The sequence below is a fragment of the Molothrus ater genome, chromosome 17, assembly GCF_012460135.2.
Source record: "Molothrus ater isolate BHLD 08-10-18 breed brown headed cowbird chromosome 17, BPBGC_Mater_1.1, whole genome shotgun sequence".
Taxonomy (NCBI): Eukaryota; Metazoa; Chordata; class Aves; order Passeriformes; family Icteridae; genus Molothrus; species Molothrus ater.
In genome coordinates, this window is record NC_050494.2 from 6064341 (window position 1) to 6083433 (window position 19093).

A 19093-nucleotide genomic window follows, 5' to 3' on the forward strand; every position below is an offset into this window, starting at 1 on the left:
CCGCTCCCCATAACGCAGTGACGGTGGCGGCCAGCAGTGCGGGGGTCCCGGCCGTGCACAGCGGGGTCCCGGGCTGGGTTCCTCCGTGTCCCCCCGCCGTCAGCCCCACAGTGTCCCTTCCCCGGTGTCGGTGTCGGTGGGGGCAGTTCGCTCCCCCGGTGTCGGTGCGGGGCATTCCCGGCAGACCGCAGGCACCGCCCCGCTCCGCCCCGCGCTCCGCCGGCCCTATAAGGGCGGTGGCGGCGGCAGGGCACGGCCAGAGCCGCTCCGGTCGGTGTCGCCGCTGTCGCTCCGTGTGTCCCGGCCCAGCCCAGCCCAGCCATGCCGCTGCCCCGCGTTCCCCTGCGCGCCGCGCTGCTGCTCGGCCTCCTCCTGCGAGCCGCCGCCGCCGAGTCGGTGAGTCCGGCCGGGCCCCGCGGGACAGGGGGGAAGGGGAGGGTCTGCCCCGGCAGCGAAGGGCTCCCGGTGCCCGCAGGGGTGGGTGACATGCAGGTCTGGGGCTCCGCTCGCTGGCAGCCCGAGAGCCGGTGCCACCGCTGCCCCCCGGGCGGTCTGCCCTTCTCCGGGAAAGGGAAGGGTGAGCCAAGTACGGCAATAGGGCCGTTCCCGTTCTTCCTCCGGTTCCCTTGGCTCGGACGCTGCTTCCTCCGGCGGATGCCGAGGCAGCGCTGTCCCCGCTCGGCCGTGCCCGGTGCCCCGGTGCTGTCGCCGTGCCCGGTGCCCCGCGGTCCCCGCGGCTGTGCCGCTGCTCACGTATCCCGCTCTGCCGTGCTCACGGTGCTGGGCTTGCAGCAGTTCAGGTTTTCCACCGGCTACCTGGTGGAAATGAGCCGCTCTCCATTACAGTTTTAATCTTCAATTTCTTGACGTGAAAGTCCTGTAATTCTTATTTTCTTGTGCGTGTGGATGCGTTACAGTACCTGGATAGGCTTTCCAGCCTTACTTGAATTTGCTTGTGCTGGTACCGGGTGTCTTTCTGTGTCTATCAAACCTTCCTCGCGTCCTCATGAGAGTGAAAAATGATGCATTACCGTGGAGGGTTTAAAAATCTCTTAAACGTACAATGAGGTGAAGCATTTGGATGTTCTTCAAGCCGGCACGTGTGGGGTCTTCGTGGTGAATCACAGGTCTGGGCATTCTGGCTTCCCTGCTGTTTGTTTATTTTTGTGTGTGACCATCTTGCTGATAGTGCAATCAGGGCAGATTCCTCTGGTAGTGTGAAAGAGCTGCTGAGATTAAGGTAACTGCAGGAGATCAGGGATTCCCAAAGTAGATTTAATCATCCACGTTGGCTTGTTTTGGACTGATGGCTGGGTGGGCCGATCAGAACTGATAAGGCTCTGCTTCTTTCTTGTAGGGACTCAGGGCTGGGGGGTTGCTGATTGTAGAGCAGGAATCTCCCACAGAGAGCATCTGTAGTAATTGTCAGCTACTCTCTAAAACCAAGCAGCCCAAATCCACTTTACTCTAATCTGGTGTGTTTATCCCTGCCATTAAGCACGTGAATCGGTCGTTTGGGAACTGGCCCAAACTAGTAGGGCAAACCTTTGGGGCAGACAGCATCTGGAAGTTGCACTGACCATGTTTGGTATGAAATGCAACTTGGTGTCCCTGGGGACTGGACTGGTCTGCGAGCATCGGGTTTCTGCAAAGACAACAAATTTTGCACAGATGTGGTCTGTAAATACTTATATAGAATTTACGTGGAATATTTACCCGTTTCATTTAAGCTACCTAAGATTGAATGTAGGCTTGAGAAGTAACACTGGCCTACTATAAAGCCTAATCCAAACAAATTGTTTGGGTTACAGGGGAGGAGACAAGGATGACACACGGTTTGGGAGAGTTCTGCTGGCACTCCTCCCATATTTTTTTTTAATAGCACTGCCAAAACGTGCAGGGCTGCACAGCATGTGGCTCTTGGTTTTTCTGGGCAGGCAGGGTGAAGACAGGTAGCTGTTTCTTAACAAGATGGGGATTGTATTTCTTGTGCTTATGTAAGAGCATGGACGTTGAGAGTGAATCGGTGCTTGAATATTTCCCCAAGCCTGTACAAACAAAAGTGCCTTGGCTCTTTTCCCCTTGAGCAGCTTTCTGGTGTAAGTGGGATTTCTCCGTGTGAAGCAATCCTGGATGTGTAAGAGGGTGGGGACTGAAGTGCCTCAGTGTGACGTTGGAGCTCAGGCTGTGGGTGGGTGGGTTGTGTTACAACAGCCCCGCAGCTTTGTGTGAGAACATTGCCTTCTCCCCCTGGGGCTGGGGGGCTGGAGCTGGTGCCTGATGTCACCAGGTGGTCCCCAGCCCTCTCTGCTTGAGTGCCTTGGAAAGCAGAGGATGCGTGGGCAGGATGCTCCCCTCTGTGCTGTGCAAGGACGGGCTTCCTGCAGAAGATGCTTGAGGGGGGATGCACAGAAAGTCACCAATGCATCCAAGATGTGGGATCGGTGGAGTTAACAAAGGACGTGAGGTCTGCCTTGCTTGGGCAGAGTGGCTGAGCTTTCCCTGTGCATTGAGCCTCCAGCCGTGCCCCTGGCAGCACAGGAGGGGCGCAGGGGGTGTTCCCCCATGGTGAGAGTGTTCCCTCTGCTGCAGGCTTGGGCTCTGCTCCGTTTGTCTGGGCTGCAAAAGGGCCCGGAGCCCAGCAGGGCTGGAGCAGTGCTAGTGGGCTGCAGGCTTGTTGCAGTTGTCCTACTTTTGTGCCTTGAACTCTGCAGAAAAAGTCTTCGTGCAGCACCACATCGTGTTTGTGTGTCCTCAGCAGTACAGAGGAGCACAAATCCAACGCAGAAGCTGCTGGCAGAGGATTGCTCAGGGAGAGGTGGGGGAGGCTTCGTGCTGTTTGTGGGCTCTGTTTGCTGGTTTAAAGCAATCATGCTCAGAGGCCTCCTGATTGGCAAAGCTGGTGTCTTGTTGATGATAGCTGTGTTTGGAAAGTAGTGCAGCATTATTAATGTTAAAACCGGTTTGGCTTGTCCTGCTGCCATTGATCCCCGAGGCCTGTTCTTTCTGCTCTTTGCCCAGTTTCTCATCTGTCCCTCCCAATCAAATCAAGACATTTCTATCTGCATGTTTTACTTTATTTTACCTTTACTTGCCATGTTCACATTTAGAGCAAATCTCAGCTCTGCTTCAGTCTCTCTAAAACACAGAGCAGCAAAATGACAGTGTCTGAAGCAATGTCCCTCAACCCTTAAGGGGAAGGAGCTCATGACTTCTGGAAGTCAAACCTATAGTTGTTGGGATGAAATGACTGTAATGTGTAGGAAAAAAACAACTCCTTTAGCACCCTGTACTTTCTTGACCTGCGTGCACAACTCTTGGGATGGGGTGGGACCGTGCAGGGCTGCTTGGTCCCTCCGCAGCTGAGCACCTTGGATGTGAGGGTTCCCATGGGTAGGAACAGTCACCCTGCAGCACTTGGGGCGCAGTGAGGGGAACAGCACTGCTGCCAGCTCTCATCTGTCCCAAGTGCTGCCAGCTCCCATGCTGCAGAGTGCTTTCCTGTGCTCCAGAGCTTTCCCGAACATCTTGCGCAAGAGGCGAATTGGAGCTGAACTTGGTACTTCTCAGAGTTGTGATACCACAGGCTCATTCACCCTGGGAAGTAAAGGCTGTTAGCCAACCTGATTGCTCTCTTTCCTGCCCCTCTGGTTGCTCTCTCCCAAAGTCTCGCCACTTTGGAATCCTACTTCCAGTCCAGCAACAGGGAAAATGTTTTTCCTATGTGTCTTCACCTCTTCCTTCCCTTCCAAGCCTCTGTTAATGGCTGTACTATTGCCTTGAGCTGTTTGAATGGCTTGGGGAGGCCATTTGCTCTCAAATGCCTGAACTAGAGCCTAATGTGACCGTGCCATGATTTTCCTGTAGTGCCTTACTGCCTTTCAAAATGTGTGTGTCCCACTTCCACCACAAGCTGGAAGCTGCTAACCTGACTTTCCCATTGATGATGGTGGGGTGGGGCACACTGGCTTGCTGCTCAGCATGCAGGCTTCAGCACAGCTCCTACAGCTATTTTTCCTTCCCTTTTGACTCCTACAGCTACTTTTCCACCCTTTAGGTGCTGCTAAATGCTCCATTAGAAATATCCTGGTTGCTTGAGTCCCCTTGACTATAAGTTACCCCTAAGCTGTGCTGTATTTTGTAAGTTGTTTTTCCTCAAATGAATGGATTGATGGAGTTAGGTTTAAATACTTTTTTGATCAGTGATAGTATCTGTACCTGTAAGGGTGGCATGGTAGCTGTGGTTCCACAGTCTGCCATGTAAATTACTGGTGGTTATCATGGCTCTGTGATCCTGCAGAGCTCCCCAGCTGTCACTTGGGCCAGACTAAACTCCGCATCCATCCTTCAAAACACTTCCTAGCTCTTGAGTTCACATTTATCCTCTTGAGCCTGCTCTTAGGTCTTGCAGCTGCATTCTCCCCCTCTGCTCAGTACATCCTGTTCCTTTATGCCCTGCAACAACAGCCGGGCTGTGCTGCTTTTGCAGCCTCAAAGGAGAAGCTGATGCAGTTGAAGCACTACAGAACGGAGGGGACGAGCCCTGCACACGCCTGACCTCCGGGCTGCTGCTGAGGAGCATGTGTGGCTGTTTGTTTGAGACTCGCTGGAATGCAAATGCTTGAGATTAAGGATTCAAATGATTTGCACTAGAATGAGACTCTTGTGATGAGACTGGGCTTGGTGGCTCTGAATAGACAGGGCAGCCTAGTTAAAGAGTTTCACTTGTAATAAGCCTCTGCTCTGAGGGGCTGTAAAAGATCCTACCCTAATGAGCAGTTAGGGCTGTGCTGCTGGGTTAGTTCAGACTTAGTTTTTTTATATTTAAGCGTGTGCCTGAATGTTTGTCCGGTAAATGCTGCTGGTCAGAGGACCAGCTCTGCTGCCCTGACTTGCAGCAGTCATACTCTGACTCAGGTTTCTGGCACTTGGCTTGGCATCCCAGCTCCAGGACACTGCTGTCACCTCTGAGTAACGGCCCTGGCCCCTTACCCAAAGTAGTGACTCACACTTCTGAGGCAGAGGTGGATCTCTTCTTCTGGGGCTAGAAAAGGGGTTGACAGGCAAAACTGGTGCTGCTGCTTGGCACCGAGCTGCTGCCTCCTGTTTAATCTGGTTGTGGCTTTGGTGGGCAGAAAAGCTGTCGGGCTCTGCCATGTGACTGCTGCCAGCAGCAGAGTTGGTGTTGGCTAGGATAGACCAGAAAATGGCCCTGTCTTGAGGAGCTGTAACTTGCTCTGGTAGCACTGTGGTTCCTTCATTTTCAGGCAGATACTGTTGGAAACAAGAGCTGCATGGGAGACAGGAAAGCAGCAGTATTATCTGAAATGACTGAAAGCATTCAAAGCAAGCTAAAGGAGCGTAAAGTCTCAAAAGAGCGGGTTAAATACTTAATCCTGAATCTGGAGAAAATGTCAGCGTAGGAGGGGAAAGCATGCAATACATAGCTGTGTCCCTCTCAGTTTCTGAAGGCTGGCTGACTTGAAAAGTGTGCTTCTTGTAAAAGTCTTTATTTTTGCTGGAAGTATGCGCTCTTGTCAGTTTTATCCTTAAATCCTTTGGGGCTGAGACTCTGCTTGTGAAAGGCCAAGAGGCTGTTGTTAGACAAATTATTGGGATCACTTAAAAATCAAAGCAGTTAATTAAAATCTCAGGGAGACACTCCTTGGGGCAGGAAGGAGACTGGGAAGACCCATAGCACTGTTACCCAAGCAGCTGGTCTTATGTCAACCAAAACCATGGCTGCCTCTTGCTGAAACAAATCCTGTTCTGTCAGGGAAAGCAAAGCCTTCCATGGGAAGGATTTCTCTCTTGATGTTGCTCTGCCTTAGCTGCTGAAGGGAAAAAGGTATATTCACCATGTTTCCTCTAAAACTGTGCCGCTGTCCAACTTGAATACAAAGAGATGTGGCCTTGCCCCACTTACCTTGCTGTGAGGCTAACACTGCCTGCTGCCACAGTCAAACTAGAGCAATGAAAAGCAATGGTAATGTGTATTAATGACTGTGAAAGTGCTTGGACTTGCACTGAAGTGGCCTGCACAGCGCAGTAGCCAGAAATCTCTCTGCAGAAGGCAGAGTGACTGAGATGAGTGTGGCTGGAAGGAAGACACCAGGTGTGCTGCTGTGCTGGCCTGGAGAGGAATGGGACCATAGGTGGAGGGACAGATCCTGCCTGCTGTGGTGCTAGGAGGGTGGCAGAAGCTGCTATAGTGGGCTAATGCCCTGCTTTAGAAACAGAGAAGCTCCTACTCTCCTCCAAATGGAAATACAACCCCTTACTGATGTCAGGAGCTTTTGCTTGGAAGATTCTGTTCCCCAGCGAGGTAAATATTTGTTGCAATTCCTCAGTGTGCAGTGGAGCAGAGTCTGGAGCCAGGATCTTGCAGGAGACTGTTTATGTGCGGGCTGTTCTTGGCGCTAATTCCGAATTTCCTGAGGCTGAGGACGAGGAGCAGGTCCTGCGTGTTGGTTGCTCCCGGACTCGCTCGTCCAGCCCAGCGTGGCTCTGCAGGGGAAGGAGTGACCAAAACAACGCCTGGGTCCCTCTGCTCTGGCTCTGTGGGTGCACAGATGTGGTCAGGGAGGGCTGGAAAACTGCTGCTGGTTGCTCACCCTCTGCTCAGAGAGGGGAAGGAACCTGACAGGGAGTTCAGAGCCCTCAGAGGGAGGAAAATGCTTCTGGAAGTGACAGGTTTCCTGAAGTGCAGCTGTATTATCCCAAAGAGCACGTGCTGTGTCTGCTGCTTTCTGGGCCCAAGCCAAGCCAGAAGTAGGCAACGTCTTTGTGAAGGAACAAACCAAAAAATCCCCACTGAGCCCCGTGCGCTGAAAACCCAGCCTGTGGTGCTGCAGCTAGCCAGGAAAATCCCTGCTGTTGAAATGTTTGTTTGTATAAATGCTCACACGGGTATGGCTGATAGTGTAGCAGCAGCACTCCGCTGTCTCGAGTGCTTTGGTGCTGATAACTTCCCCTGCTGCTGCTCTTTGCTGGCACCTCTGCCAGCACAGCAGGCTTTGAAATAGCATAACTGTGCTGGCAGAGCTCAACAGCCTGGGCTAAGCCTAAATCTTTGGGCTACTACTTCTGATTAGATTAAAATGGATGGTGGGAGGGGAAGCATTTGTAGGGCACAGCGTTGGGAATCTTGACTGTACAAACAAGCTGAGATTAGCTGCATGGTGAGCTAGAGAGGAGGAAGGGCACCCTTTGAAGTTGGGTGTCTGCCTGGCTGAGTTTTGCTAAAGCTCTGGCATGGGGGAGCAGAAAGATCCCAAAAGTGCACGTCACAGATTTCTTGCTAAGTGGAAATTCTGCTTGTGTGCGTGTTCGGGGAAGCATTGGGGTGTAGCTGTATTCTAGGAAAGGGCAGTGAGGGCAGGCTTCTTCCTGGCATGCGGGGGAAGTGGGACATGTGAGATATCCCAAGTTTGAAGTGTCAGCATGAGAAGTCATCCTTGATGGAAAAGCTGTTTTGCTGAGGCATTTATATCCTTTTTTTTACTTCCACAGACTAGGATGCAATAGAAAGATTTATTCTAGACTAGGGCAACTCAGAGTGAGTTGCGAGCTGGAAAAATCGTAAATTCCTTTTTTAAGCTTGAACAGAATTTTTCCAGCTTCTGAGCTGAGCTCTGGACAGTGAAGCATATGAACTACTTATGATTAGGTTTGTAAATACTATAAAAAAATAATCTCTTTATGAACTAGGCGTGTATCATGGCCTGTGACCAGGAGAACCCTTCAAGGGCGTGAAATGTCTGTCACAGTTGTTTTCCTCTTGAGTCACATGACACCTCCTGCTTTTTCCTCCTGTAGTTTTCCTCCAAGGTTTCTTCATTTGCTTCAGGGCAAGTGATGGACACACAGCCAAACTTTCTTCATTTTGCTTCAGGGCAAGTGATGGACACACAGCCATCTGCAACTGTCTGCTGAGCTTTATCTCCCTGAGCTGGAGTGGGGAGCAGTCATCTCCTTCCCACTCGGGCTCTGGAGCTGGGAATTGAGTGTGGAGCTGGGAATTGAGTGTTTAGAGCAGCTATTTTGCCACCATTGCAGTAAACATACCCCAGTATGTGCCTGTCTGGCAAAGGACTCGATCTTTATGGCTTTGCTCTTGGCTGATAATCAGGCAAAAGCAGTTAAACAAGAGTTCATTCCTTTTTAATCTCTCTGTCCTCCTGCTCCTGCAGCGTGGCTGTGCACGGTGTGGGCTGGAGGGAGCAGGCTGTGTGTCAGCAGGAGCACAGCAGCTCAAAGGTAGCTGAGGTTTGACTTTGTGAGTGCAAGGAAGCCTATTTTGAGCAGGCAGGGGCTGGGAGGGTTCATCCCTGCTGCAGGGGACAGGAGTGGCTCTGAGAGCCCGGGATTACTGTCACTGTCACGGGGATTATGGCTGTGCTGCCACATGAGCCCTGAGAGCTGCTTGTGGCCACAGGGCTTAAAGAATCACCCAGGGACTGACCAAGGGGGGAGTGGGCTGGGATGGGGCTGGATGTGCCTTCTGCACGTGGGCTGTGGAGGGTGAGCACACTGGGAGATGCAGACCTGCTTGGACAGGCGCTGGTATCACCTGGAACAAGTGATGCTCTAACCAGCTGAGCAGCTCCCCAACCTGCCTGGTGCTTCTGCTGTCTTTTTAAGCAAAAACAATTAAAAAAATTCTTTTCCCCTCTTTGGTGAGAGGCACAGACTGTGCAGTAACTGCTGTGGGTGCTGGGGCTGCCTGCAAGCCCTGGGCTGTTCTCCACTCTGATTTCACCTTTCCTCAGTGCTGTGGGTTTACCTTTCTGGGTCACTGTGGTGGGAAGTGGCTGTCAGGGGAGATGGGCAAGGCTGGCTGTGGCCCTGCTCTGGGACTGCCTGGGAAGTGTGGAGCAAAGGTGGTATTTAACTATGTCTGGAAGCCCCAGGTGATCCTGTCATGCAACTAAATGCAAACATATGCCTGGATGGGAGCTGTGTAACTTTTGTCCCTTGGCACAAAGGCCAGTGCAGGCCGTGTGTGCTGCAAGTTTTGTGGGAGACTGACCAGGAATGGGTGGTAAAATGATACCTCCAGGCATAGTCACAAGGAGCTGGCACAAGTGGATTTTTTTATTATTTTACTGTGGCTGGTGTGTTAAGGGAGTTAGGTGTGACTTTAGTTGAAATGTTGATATTTGCTTTGCTCTCAGGACTAAAATGACTTCTGGGTGTTTATTTTCTTCTCCCTTACGTGGAGCTGAAGCATGGAGTAGGAGAAGGGAGTGTAGGGTATTTTGTGGGGGGAATACCCTTCCCTTACTTGTCTGGAAAGAGCTGCCTCTGCTGGAAGCTCATAACTTCTAATAAGGTTTTTTAATGCTTATTCAGATGGGAAGATAGAGCCGTCTTTGCCTGTGGTCACTGCACACCTCCTGTTTCACCCTGACTTGAGCTGCCCTGTTTCCAGTGCTGTGTGGCTCCTCTGCTCTTGGGGGAGCAGATGCTGGGGGTGAGCTCAGTCCTAACCCCTGCTCTTTCACGTGCTTGGTGTGATCTTTAAAACCTTCCTGGTTTGTGGGCTCTTGCAAGAGCTGGATGGGAGTATGGAAATCCCCTCTCTTGGGCTCTGTGGTTTGCAGAGCTCTGCATCCTTGCAGCTGCTCGTGCTCAGGAGCCCTTCCTGGCTATGCTGATAGCTGTGTGTTGGGTGCTGGGAGGTGACATCTGTCTGTGACAGCACAGGGGCTGGGGAGGATATCTTATTTTGTGTTTTGCTGCCTGCTGCAGTGCAATGAGGTGATCTGTACCCCTGACCCAGAGTGAAGAGCCTGAGATGCCCTGGGGACAGCTTTACACCCACCTGTCCCTGCAGGCCCCACAGGGTTAACAGATCTGTGCCTCTGCCCTCTTCTGCCACCCCCCAGGCTGGCCCAGCTCCATGTGCCTTTGTCTAGGAAAGGTTGACTTTCACCTTGTTCCTGTTTACTCCCGGGTTTATGTACACAGTGCTGGGAAGGGAGGCCAGGAGCAAGCGCTGGGTCTCCATGCCAAAATTATAAACTTGATAAAGGCCTCTGTACACTCTGAATACCCCAGTCCCTGCAGGTCTGACTCCCTTTGCAGCTTGCTGGCTGTGACCCTTCAAGGGAGCTTTTAATGAACTCTGTGTTTGATCAGAGGCGAGGGACAGCTGTAAAAGCCAGTTCCATGTTTGGAAAACTTTGTCTCTGCCCCAGAATACCATTTGGGTTTTTTTGAAAGGGTTTGCAAAGGCTGAGGTGAGGACATGTAGGCTGGGGCAGGTGACAGTGGCTGGGGAAGTTCACACATTGCACAGAAACTTTGCTCACTGCCTCAGCAAACAGCTGATTTTGCTTTGAGAAGAGGTGAGTGGTGTTCTGGGGCTGTAAGGGAGAACCCCAGGAGCACGAAATGGAGTGGGATGGGTTAGGGATGGAGCACAGCAGGGCTGCCTGGAGTCCCAGGGGTGCTGTTCCTGTGCCTCCACTGAGCAAAGAGTGTCTGGCCTCATCCAGTAGTGCTGCCTGTCTCGAAACATAAGGCCTCTGTGCCCAGCTTTTCCAGGAATGGCACTCACAGTTCACGTGCCTGACGTGCTGGCTGTCTGGCAGGGAATAAACTCTTATTTATTTATTTGTTTTTTGCCACTGGCAGGCAGGAAAAGCTTCAGCTGTTTAATCTCCCTTTGTGCTTACTGGGGATAAAGCTGCTTAACATGAGGAAGAAATCCTTGAACTGGACTCCTGCAGGAAAGGTTGATTCCTGTACAGACCCCTCCTAGAGAGGAGCACATTGACTGTAGGACTGCAGTTCAGCTGCCAGGGTGAGGTTGGGGCTGTGCAGCCCCCCAGGCTCTCCCCCAGCCCCTGGCCTGGCTCCAGTGCAGGACAGCAGGTGGTGGAAGGCAGGCTCAGAGCTGGCAGCTGCAGGAGGTGTTCAGCTGGATGTGCCAGGGGTGACTTGGCAAAGGCTGACCATCCTCTTGTGGTCATCCCAGAGCTTCTTCCTCTTGGCAAGGGCTGACCATCCTCTTGTGGTCATCCCAGAGCTTCTTCCTCTTGGCAAGGGCTGACCATCCTCTTGTGGTCATCTCAGAGCTTTTCCCTCTTGGCAAGGGCTGACCATCCTCTTGTGGTCATCTCAGAGCTTTTCCCTCTTGGCCACAGCCTGCAGGCCAGAGGAAGTTACAGGCACCTTCCGTGGTGCCTCTGCACCAGGCAGCAGAGCTGCAGGGAGCACTGTGTGCTCTTGGAAAGGGATGTGCTTTTTTAAACAATACTGCAGAGAGCTCTTTATGTGGCACTTGGGAAGCCCCTGAGCTGTGAAGGTGCCTGTCTGTGTGCCCTCTCACAGGTGTGTATGTGAGGAATGTGCCTGCCCCAGACCTGCCCTGTGAGCCCTGCACTCCAGTGTTAACCCTTCCCAGCCTGCCGTGCCCCAGCTCCCAGGCAGGGCTGCTTCCTAGAAGGACATGCCTTTAAACCTGGAGAGTAATTGTGCAGGTGCCCAGCAGCCCTTGGATTTCCCTGTTGGATGAGCCTGTCATGTGAGGCCAGTGCCCACAAGAAAAGTTTCCTGTATGGTTTGAGGAGTTCTTGCAGCCTCCAGGAACTTCCCCATCCTTGCTCAAGAGGATGATGAAGAATGAGCTCAGGGAACGCTCCCATTTAATCTTATTTATGCTTGTGAGTCAGTAATTTCCTTGTTATGTGCCCTGCTGGTAAACACTGTCTGTCCTGATTTAAATAGGGATTTTTGATAGCCAGCCCACAGCGTGCACTAATCACTGTGGCTGTGTGCCACCACTCAGCTCCTGGCTGCGCTGATCTGATAAGGCCAGTGGGCTGTCCAGCCACCTCAGGGCTTAAACCTGGCTTTTCTTGAGCTGCCCTTGCTTGGACATTGCTGGCTGTGACTCATGGTGAAGTACAGGGTGAGCTGGCACTGGGGTGTGGCTCGGCACAGCCCTTGCCAACACCAATCCGTGCCTGGTGCAGGGCTTTTGGGGTCTGCAGCAGATGTGCTCCCCAGCCCCAGGAATTGAGTTCTTCCTGCCCCTCCATGGAATGGCCAGAAGCTGCCCTGGGAACAGCTACTGCCTGCTGGCAAGCAGTTTCCATTGCAGGGCTAGCTGAGGCTGGGTTTCACATATCTTCAAATGAATTTGCCTTGGAGCAAGTGATCCATAACGTTAGGAATGCCTGATTCCAGGCTGGGAGAGGATTCCTTCCAAGCTGACTTTCCTCCCAGCCCCCTTCCCAGCACCTAGTGCCAGGCTTGGCATAGCAGGGAGAGAGGGTCTGGCCTCAGCACTTATGCCCTCTGGGCTGTACATCTGCTTAGCCTGTAGCAGCGTTGCTGGGGAAACCAAAAATGCCTCAATAAGCAAGGAAAAGCACATCCAGTGCTGCTGCTCCTGGTGCAAACTGAGAAACATCTTGTGCTTGTTTGTGGCCAGCCCTGTGTGCCAGTGGGCAGGGGAATGGGGCTGGAATCAGGGCTGTGGGCAGAGGAAGCTGACACATGGCTTGTGGCTGATTGTTTGCCTTGGTTAGAGATCAATAGCGGATGTAATTCATCACCTCTGGGCTGTGGGATGGGCCACACCTGCCCAGGTGAGCAGGGGGGTGATCCCAGCTGCTCAGGGCTCTGTGGTGCTGCCATCCAGCTCTGAGTGTCCCCACCAGGCCCTGATCCTGCTCACCCCGGTGAGGCTGTAGCCTGGAAACCTTGTATTGGGAAAAACCCTCATGGAATGCTCTTCTGGCTGGACAAAACCTTTGTCAAGACTTCCCAAGTTGTCCTGTGAGGCCAGCACAGAAGAATGTTGTCAGCTTAGCCCCCAGCTAAGGGACCTGTCCATCTGCATTGTGCCTCTGGCCTGGGGGAAGGGGCTGAGTCCCCCTCCTTGGTGATGATTTCATGGCTCTGGAAGCATCTGGAGTCTGTGGGGTGGTGTTGAGCAACCCCAAAGCTCATACCTGTGCTACCCTCACTGGCCTGGCCCCAGGGCTGTGGGGTGAGGAGAAATAGTTCTGGGGAGTTGCATAACTTGGGTGAGGGCAGGAGATTTGGGCTTGTGGCTCCTTGAAGGTCCAAGTGCAAATGAGCTCTGGTGTGCAAATTGCCACTGTGGGCAAACAGCTGATATCTGGGAGGCTCTCCAGCTTTCCTGCTGGAACTGCACTCCTAGGGCCTTTGGATCCTGGAGATATTTTATGGGTTTGTTTGTTTACATGCTTTTAAAGAAGGTGATGCAGGGGAAGCTCTTCCTTCAGGCAAGTCATTATTGATAGCAGTGCTCTTGAACTCAGCCTGTATTGCACTGCAGTTCAGCTGAACTGACAGACCAGCTTTTAACCCTTGGGTGATAAAATAGCCTTGTTCTCACTATAAAGAGTGAGAAATTGCTTTGGCACGAGGCTTTGGTGCTATGCAAAAAACTGCCCTACACCCATCAGGCTTTTTTCCTAGGAATTACAAGTCCTTCCTAACTCTCCCTTATCACAAGCTCAAGGTACTGCTTTTCCAAATGCTTTGCCACAAACTCCTGACCAAGATCCTGTTGTGATATTTTCACCCTGTGTGTTTGGGTGAACCTCTTCAATCTGTAGCCCTCAGGAAATTCCCCTCCCAGTCTGGCTCTCACTTCTGTTCTGAGAAATTCTAGGGAAATTCAGCTGATAAAGATAATGCTTTTGGTGGAGAGGAAATTCAGCATTTAATGGTTTTTTTCTGGTGGAAGTGATATGCTCAGGCTCTGAACCTTCTGTGAAATGCTTCTGGGGAGTTGTTTCATATATAACATGTCTCCACCCCCATTTACAGGTGAGGGAAACTGAAACCATGGATGCTGGATGGCTGGACTACCCTGCCTCTGGGGACCTGCCAGATGATGAAGACATTGGTGAATTCAGGCCTCACTTAACCTCTGATGGGTTAGATATAGATGAGACATCTGGGTCAGGAGGTAAGTGGGGAAGTGGATCTCCCTCAGCAGCTGCTGTGAGATTTCTTTCAGCACCAGCCCTTGAGTGATGGGCTAAATCACAGCCAGAGCTCCAGAGAAAGCACAGTGTCAGGTGGAGATGAAAACTGTGACTCCAGTCACTCAGATGAGAACAGTGAAAGTTGTGGTGCTGTGATGTTGAATCACTCAGGGAGGACAGATGGAGTCCAGCCAAGCTTGTCTTGCTGCAAATGAAAAAGCCTTGTGCTGGCTGGATCTTTTTCCTGTTGAACTCCAAAGAACTGCTGAGAAACTTTAAAACAAAAAATAATCTATTGTTGAGGCAGTGTTAAAAGGCTTAAAGTTAATGTCTCAGTTGAGGCCAAACAAGGTAAAGAACCAACTGGCGTTCAAGTGAACTCTCTGTGACATGCAAAGCTCCCTGCCCAAACCAGTTTCTGTAGCTCTGTGTCCCTTTATGTGAACATTTGTTCTCTAAAAGCAAAAGAACAAATGCTGCAATCGGTGCCTGACATGTCTGGGCAGATCTGGAGGCTTGGTGAAGGCTGCTCTAGGGGTGGGTGGTGGGAGCAGTGCCCTCCATTGGCATTACCTGAGCAGCTGTGGCAGACCTGCTCTGCAGGGCCAATGGGTCCAGCTGCAGATCCCTCCCAGTGGAGAGGTGCTGGTTTCATGATTGCATCTCGTGGTCTTGTGCAATCCAAGTCATTCAGTGATAAATAGTGCTAGTAGATAAGGGGGAATTGTAGAGGACAAGAGTCCTAATATGTGCAGTTGCTGGTATTGCAGGAAGTGTCTGAATCCTGTAAAAACAGCATGTAAGGCAAAATCTTGGCCAAATCTTGAGAGCCCTTTCTATTTTTTTCTTTGTCATTTCTGCAGACTACCCAGACTCTGAAGATGGCTTGTATCTGACCACCATGGATACCCCTGTGGTAGGTATTTAAGCAGCATTTAGCTTCTCTGGTGTGTCTGTGAAACCTTCTGAGCACCCTCCTGCCCTGCAGGACGTGGCATCAAGACAAATCCACCTGCATGAGCAGGCACAGAGTGTTTGTAATGCACTGAGCAAACTTTCTATTCCCTGCACACCCTCCTGGTTTCAGCTGTGGGTAGGCTGGGTGCTGCTTGCTGATGGGTGTGGTTTGTCTGTGTTCTGTAGATATCTGACAACTATATCCCTGGAGATACTGGGAGAAAGATAGAAGGTGAGAAGGAAAACACAATGGTGGACAATGAAATCATTCCAGACAAAGCTGTAGCTGTGGAAGAGAACCTGTCCAACAAGATCTCCATGGCAAGCACAGCCAACAGCAGCATCTTTGAAAGAACAGAAGTCCTTACAGGTAATACTCCACCTTGAACTGGTAAATCATTAATAATGAAAATCAGAATGGCTTCTGTTGTTCCCTGTTTCCCTGGGGAGCAGCTCCCTGGGGAATGAGTTGCTTTACCTCTGTGGCTGCCTGTAGCAGGGTGGTTTCTGCCTCCCAGTCCTTAACAGCAGAGCCTGCTGCTGTCTTTGCTGGGATGAACAGCTCATTTTTGAGCCTGCCAGCTGACTGTTGGCTTGACTCATGTGGCAGCTGCTCTGTCCATAAAGCAGTGTCATCAGAGTTTCATATCAAACAGGCATTTTCCTTCCACCCTCTGCCCAAGTTCTGCCTTTTCTGAGCTTTGCCAGGAGTTGAGCAACCCCTCTAAATCCCTCTAAGGGATTCCAACACGTGCTCAGCTGTAGGAATCTGAGTACCAATGTTTAGAGCAAAACCAAGTGACTGCCTTCCCCCTCAGTATGTGGGACAGGTCTGTCCCCAGCATATTGCTGCTTCAAGCACTTGGCCTGATGGTCCAAGTACAAACCCAAACCCCTTGTGCTGATCTGCAGCCATCCTCCCAGTCAGAGAAGAGATGGGAAGAGTGGATTGCAAAATCATTTAACAAAGAAGCTGATTTAGTGCAAGCAATAGGTGTCACAACAAGGAATAAACTTCAGTGACTCTTGTGACCATGCTTGGTGTGAGGAGAGAGGAAATCTTAGTGGTTTTTTGCAGGTTTGTGGGTTTTGGTTGATGGGGTTTTCTGATTTTTTTTTTTTTTTGAGGGAAGTGATGTTGGTATTGGATGTTGATGAATTGAGATACAGAGTCCCCAGGGTGTGCTCACAGAGGTTGTTAACAAAGCATTCAGCTTGGAGCTGTACCGTTTTCCTGTGGGCTGTGGTGGGGCTTTTTTGGGTGGGTTTTTTTGTTGTTGTTCTGTCTCTATACAGGGAGAACATCTTTTGTCAACATTTCTCTTTTGGACTAAACTGGAAGATTAGCTCAAACTGGTTAATGTGGAACATGTGATTATTCTGTGGTTGGACTGGGAGCAATCCTGGCCTTTCCCAGTAACATCTGCTGTGGCTGACAGTGCCAGCACATGCAGTGACAGGCACATGGACACTGTCTGGGGGCTGCTGCCCTTGAAGCAGTGGGGGTTTGGGGTTCTCCAAGGCTCATTCCAGTCTCTCTCCTCCCAGCTCTCATCGCAGGAGGAGCGGTGGGTCTCCTGTTTGCCATCTTCCTGATCCTGCTCTTGGTCTACCGCATGAAGAAAAAGGACGAGGGCAGTTACGACCTGGGCAAGAAACCCATCTACAAGAAAGCCCCCACAAATGAGTTCTATGCCTAAAGCTCAGCAGCACCTTGTGCCCATCAAGGGACAAGCAGACTGTACTGAAACACTGTGCCCTCAGATGAGATGTGCTGAACAAATGCTTTTTTTTTTCTTTTTTTTTTTGGATTGAATTTCAAAGTGACTTTGAGAAAAAACAAACTTCCTTCGTGACCCTTCCCATCCCACTCAGCTAACAAGGGCCCAATGAAATACAAAGAGTCTGAAAAAAAAACCTCAGTGTATTTTTTCCCCCCTAAGTTAGTGTAAAAAGAATAAAGATGCCAAATTTTCTGCTTGGTTTTATAGAGGGTATATAAACACAAACCAGACTGTATGGAAGCAAACACCATGTGTTTGCATCCTGCGTGCCGTGCTGGGATTGGCTGCTTCTATAGAAGATGGCTTTTTTTTAATATAAATCTTGCTACTAGATGTCTTGCAGCAGGCTGTTGATGTGAAGCATTTTTGTGGAGAACTATTTATGAATCTCTTACACTACAGATAATGTTGCCTTATCAGGGAGTAAAAGGCCCACAAGGGCTCAATATCCCTGCATGCCATAAAGGGCCTATGGGAATGTCTTCCCCAGGAGATTTCTGTCTTTTCCTGTTGGCCCCAGGCAAGGGTCATTAGTCCTTGAAATCAGGACAGCCAGTTGTGTTTGGCTATGGCAACACCCTTTCCTTGCCTTCAGTCTCTTACCTTTTTTTAAGGATTGCTTGTAGGATTTTTTTATAACAAAATTTAAAAGAAAATAGCCTAATGTTTATATAAAGTTTGTAGAAATTGTTTTGAAATAATAAAAAAAATAATCTACTTTTTTAATTTCCTCAGATTTATTTTTTCAATCCCTTTGTGTTTCCTTTGGCCGGGCATTTCTCTAGAGATGCTGTTTTATATGATTCCTATTCTGAACTGAAGCAGAGTTAGCTACAGAGTGTTACAGGTTTCTTCTAGTTCTACAGCAGCTACTTTAGAGGGTAAAGATATTTATGGTTTTCTCATAACTTTTCTAGGATTTTTTAAAATAGAATTATTTATAGTTTCTGAAATGGCTGCTTTCTCATTTGGTAACTTTTATCCTTTTTATGTAAAACACTAATATAATGAGTCTCTGTGAAAACTATTTAAGCTTTATTCTGTGAATTTCAATTACAAATTCAAGGCAATAACTTCTGTATGCAAAGTTGGATGCATAAATATGATTGAAGTAGGGAAAAGACAGGAGTAATTCTAGGCTGTAATATATTACAATCAGTCCTATAGAGCTATATATTATATATTTTACTGAGATATATACAGATGAGAATGAAAAGGCTGGAGTTAATTCTTCAGCAGCCTTATGGTGTGGTGTGTAAGAGGCTTTTGATCTTGTTTGTGCTGCTCTTTGTCCAATGTCTTGTGTAGAGCACCAGGTTCTTGTGCTTGGGGAGGAGCCTGGGGGCTCCATGGCTGTGGCCAGATGCGCTGGGCTGGATCCACAGAGTCAGAGCAGAGATCCCCACCTCGAGCTGCCCTTCCTTGGGAGCTTAAGTGTGGAGGTGACAACTTTCTGTCCCCTGTGGTGCTGTGCCGAGCCCTGCCTCAGGTAAGGCTGGATCTGAGCTCTGCATCTCCCACTGGGAAGCACTGAGCTTTCACAGGGGCGGGCTCTGAGCTCCCCTGCTCTGGATCTTTCTGTGTCCCCTGTGCATGGCTCCTGCCTCCACTGAGGGTGGGACCAGCCCCCCAGTCTCCCAGAGCAAAGGGTGATGTGTGTCTGGTGCCAGGAAGGTGTTACAGAACCATGAGCAAGCTGGGTCCTCCTGCATCTCCCAGTCTGACGTGGTGTGAGACAAAAATCTGTGTGTGGGTCCCCAAACTGAGCACCTGAGCAGGCAGCACTAAGCCAGGCAGTTGCAAAGGCTGGTTGGAAATCTTCATGGCTCCTGAAACCTTCCTGAGGCTTTGCTGTAGGCTTGAGGCCAAATCCAGAGAGGAGATAGAAAAAAATGTGTCCCCTTGTCGGGGTGAGGCAGGAACGTGTGTTGAGACATCAGGGCAGAGGAGGGATCCTCCTCTGGGTGACTCAGTCCCAATTATGAGTGTGTTTGGGAAACTGGGGGCTCTGGGAGGCTCTCAAAGCTGCACAGAGTTCACAGGAGGCTGGAAAGGAAAGGGAGGGCTGCACTGCCTGTGGACAGCACTGCCAGGCAGGCAGGAGCTGTGGCTGCTTCTTGGGATATTCAGATTCTCTTGTGTAATTGCTCTTGGGGATTTTCCACTGTTACTGGTTTTGTTGTTTTTTTTTTGTTGTTTTTTGTTTGTTTTTTTTTTTTCCCCTCAAATAAATGGTACTTTCTAAAACTGGCTTTTTGGACTGTTTCTGATCTGAAATTACTTTTGGGAGCTGGATAACTGGGAGCTAATGTTTGTGTAACTACTTGGTTACTGAAGGGGGAGGCAGGCTGGGACCTGGCCTGCAGCTCAAAGGGG

General features: G+C 50.4%; 1 protein-coding gene across 1 annotated transcript; it reads left to right on the forward strand.

Annotated features, from left to right (window-relative positions):
* The first annotated feature begins 275 nt into the window (after positions 1-275).
* SDC4 (syndecan 4) lies at positions 276-17670 on the forward strand. Its single transcript, XM_036395809.2, has 5 exons — positions 276-396; positions 13816-13957; positions 14840-14892; positions 15120-15303; positions 16482-17670. The coding sequence occupies exons 1-5, from the start codon at positions 322-324 to the stop codon at positions 16631-16633; spliced, it is 606 nt and encodes a 201-aa protein (XP_036251702.1). The 5' UTR covers positions 276-321; the 3' UTR covers positions 16634-17670.
* The last annotated feature ends 1423 nt before the right edge of the window (positions 17671-19093 follow it).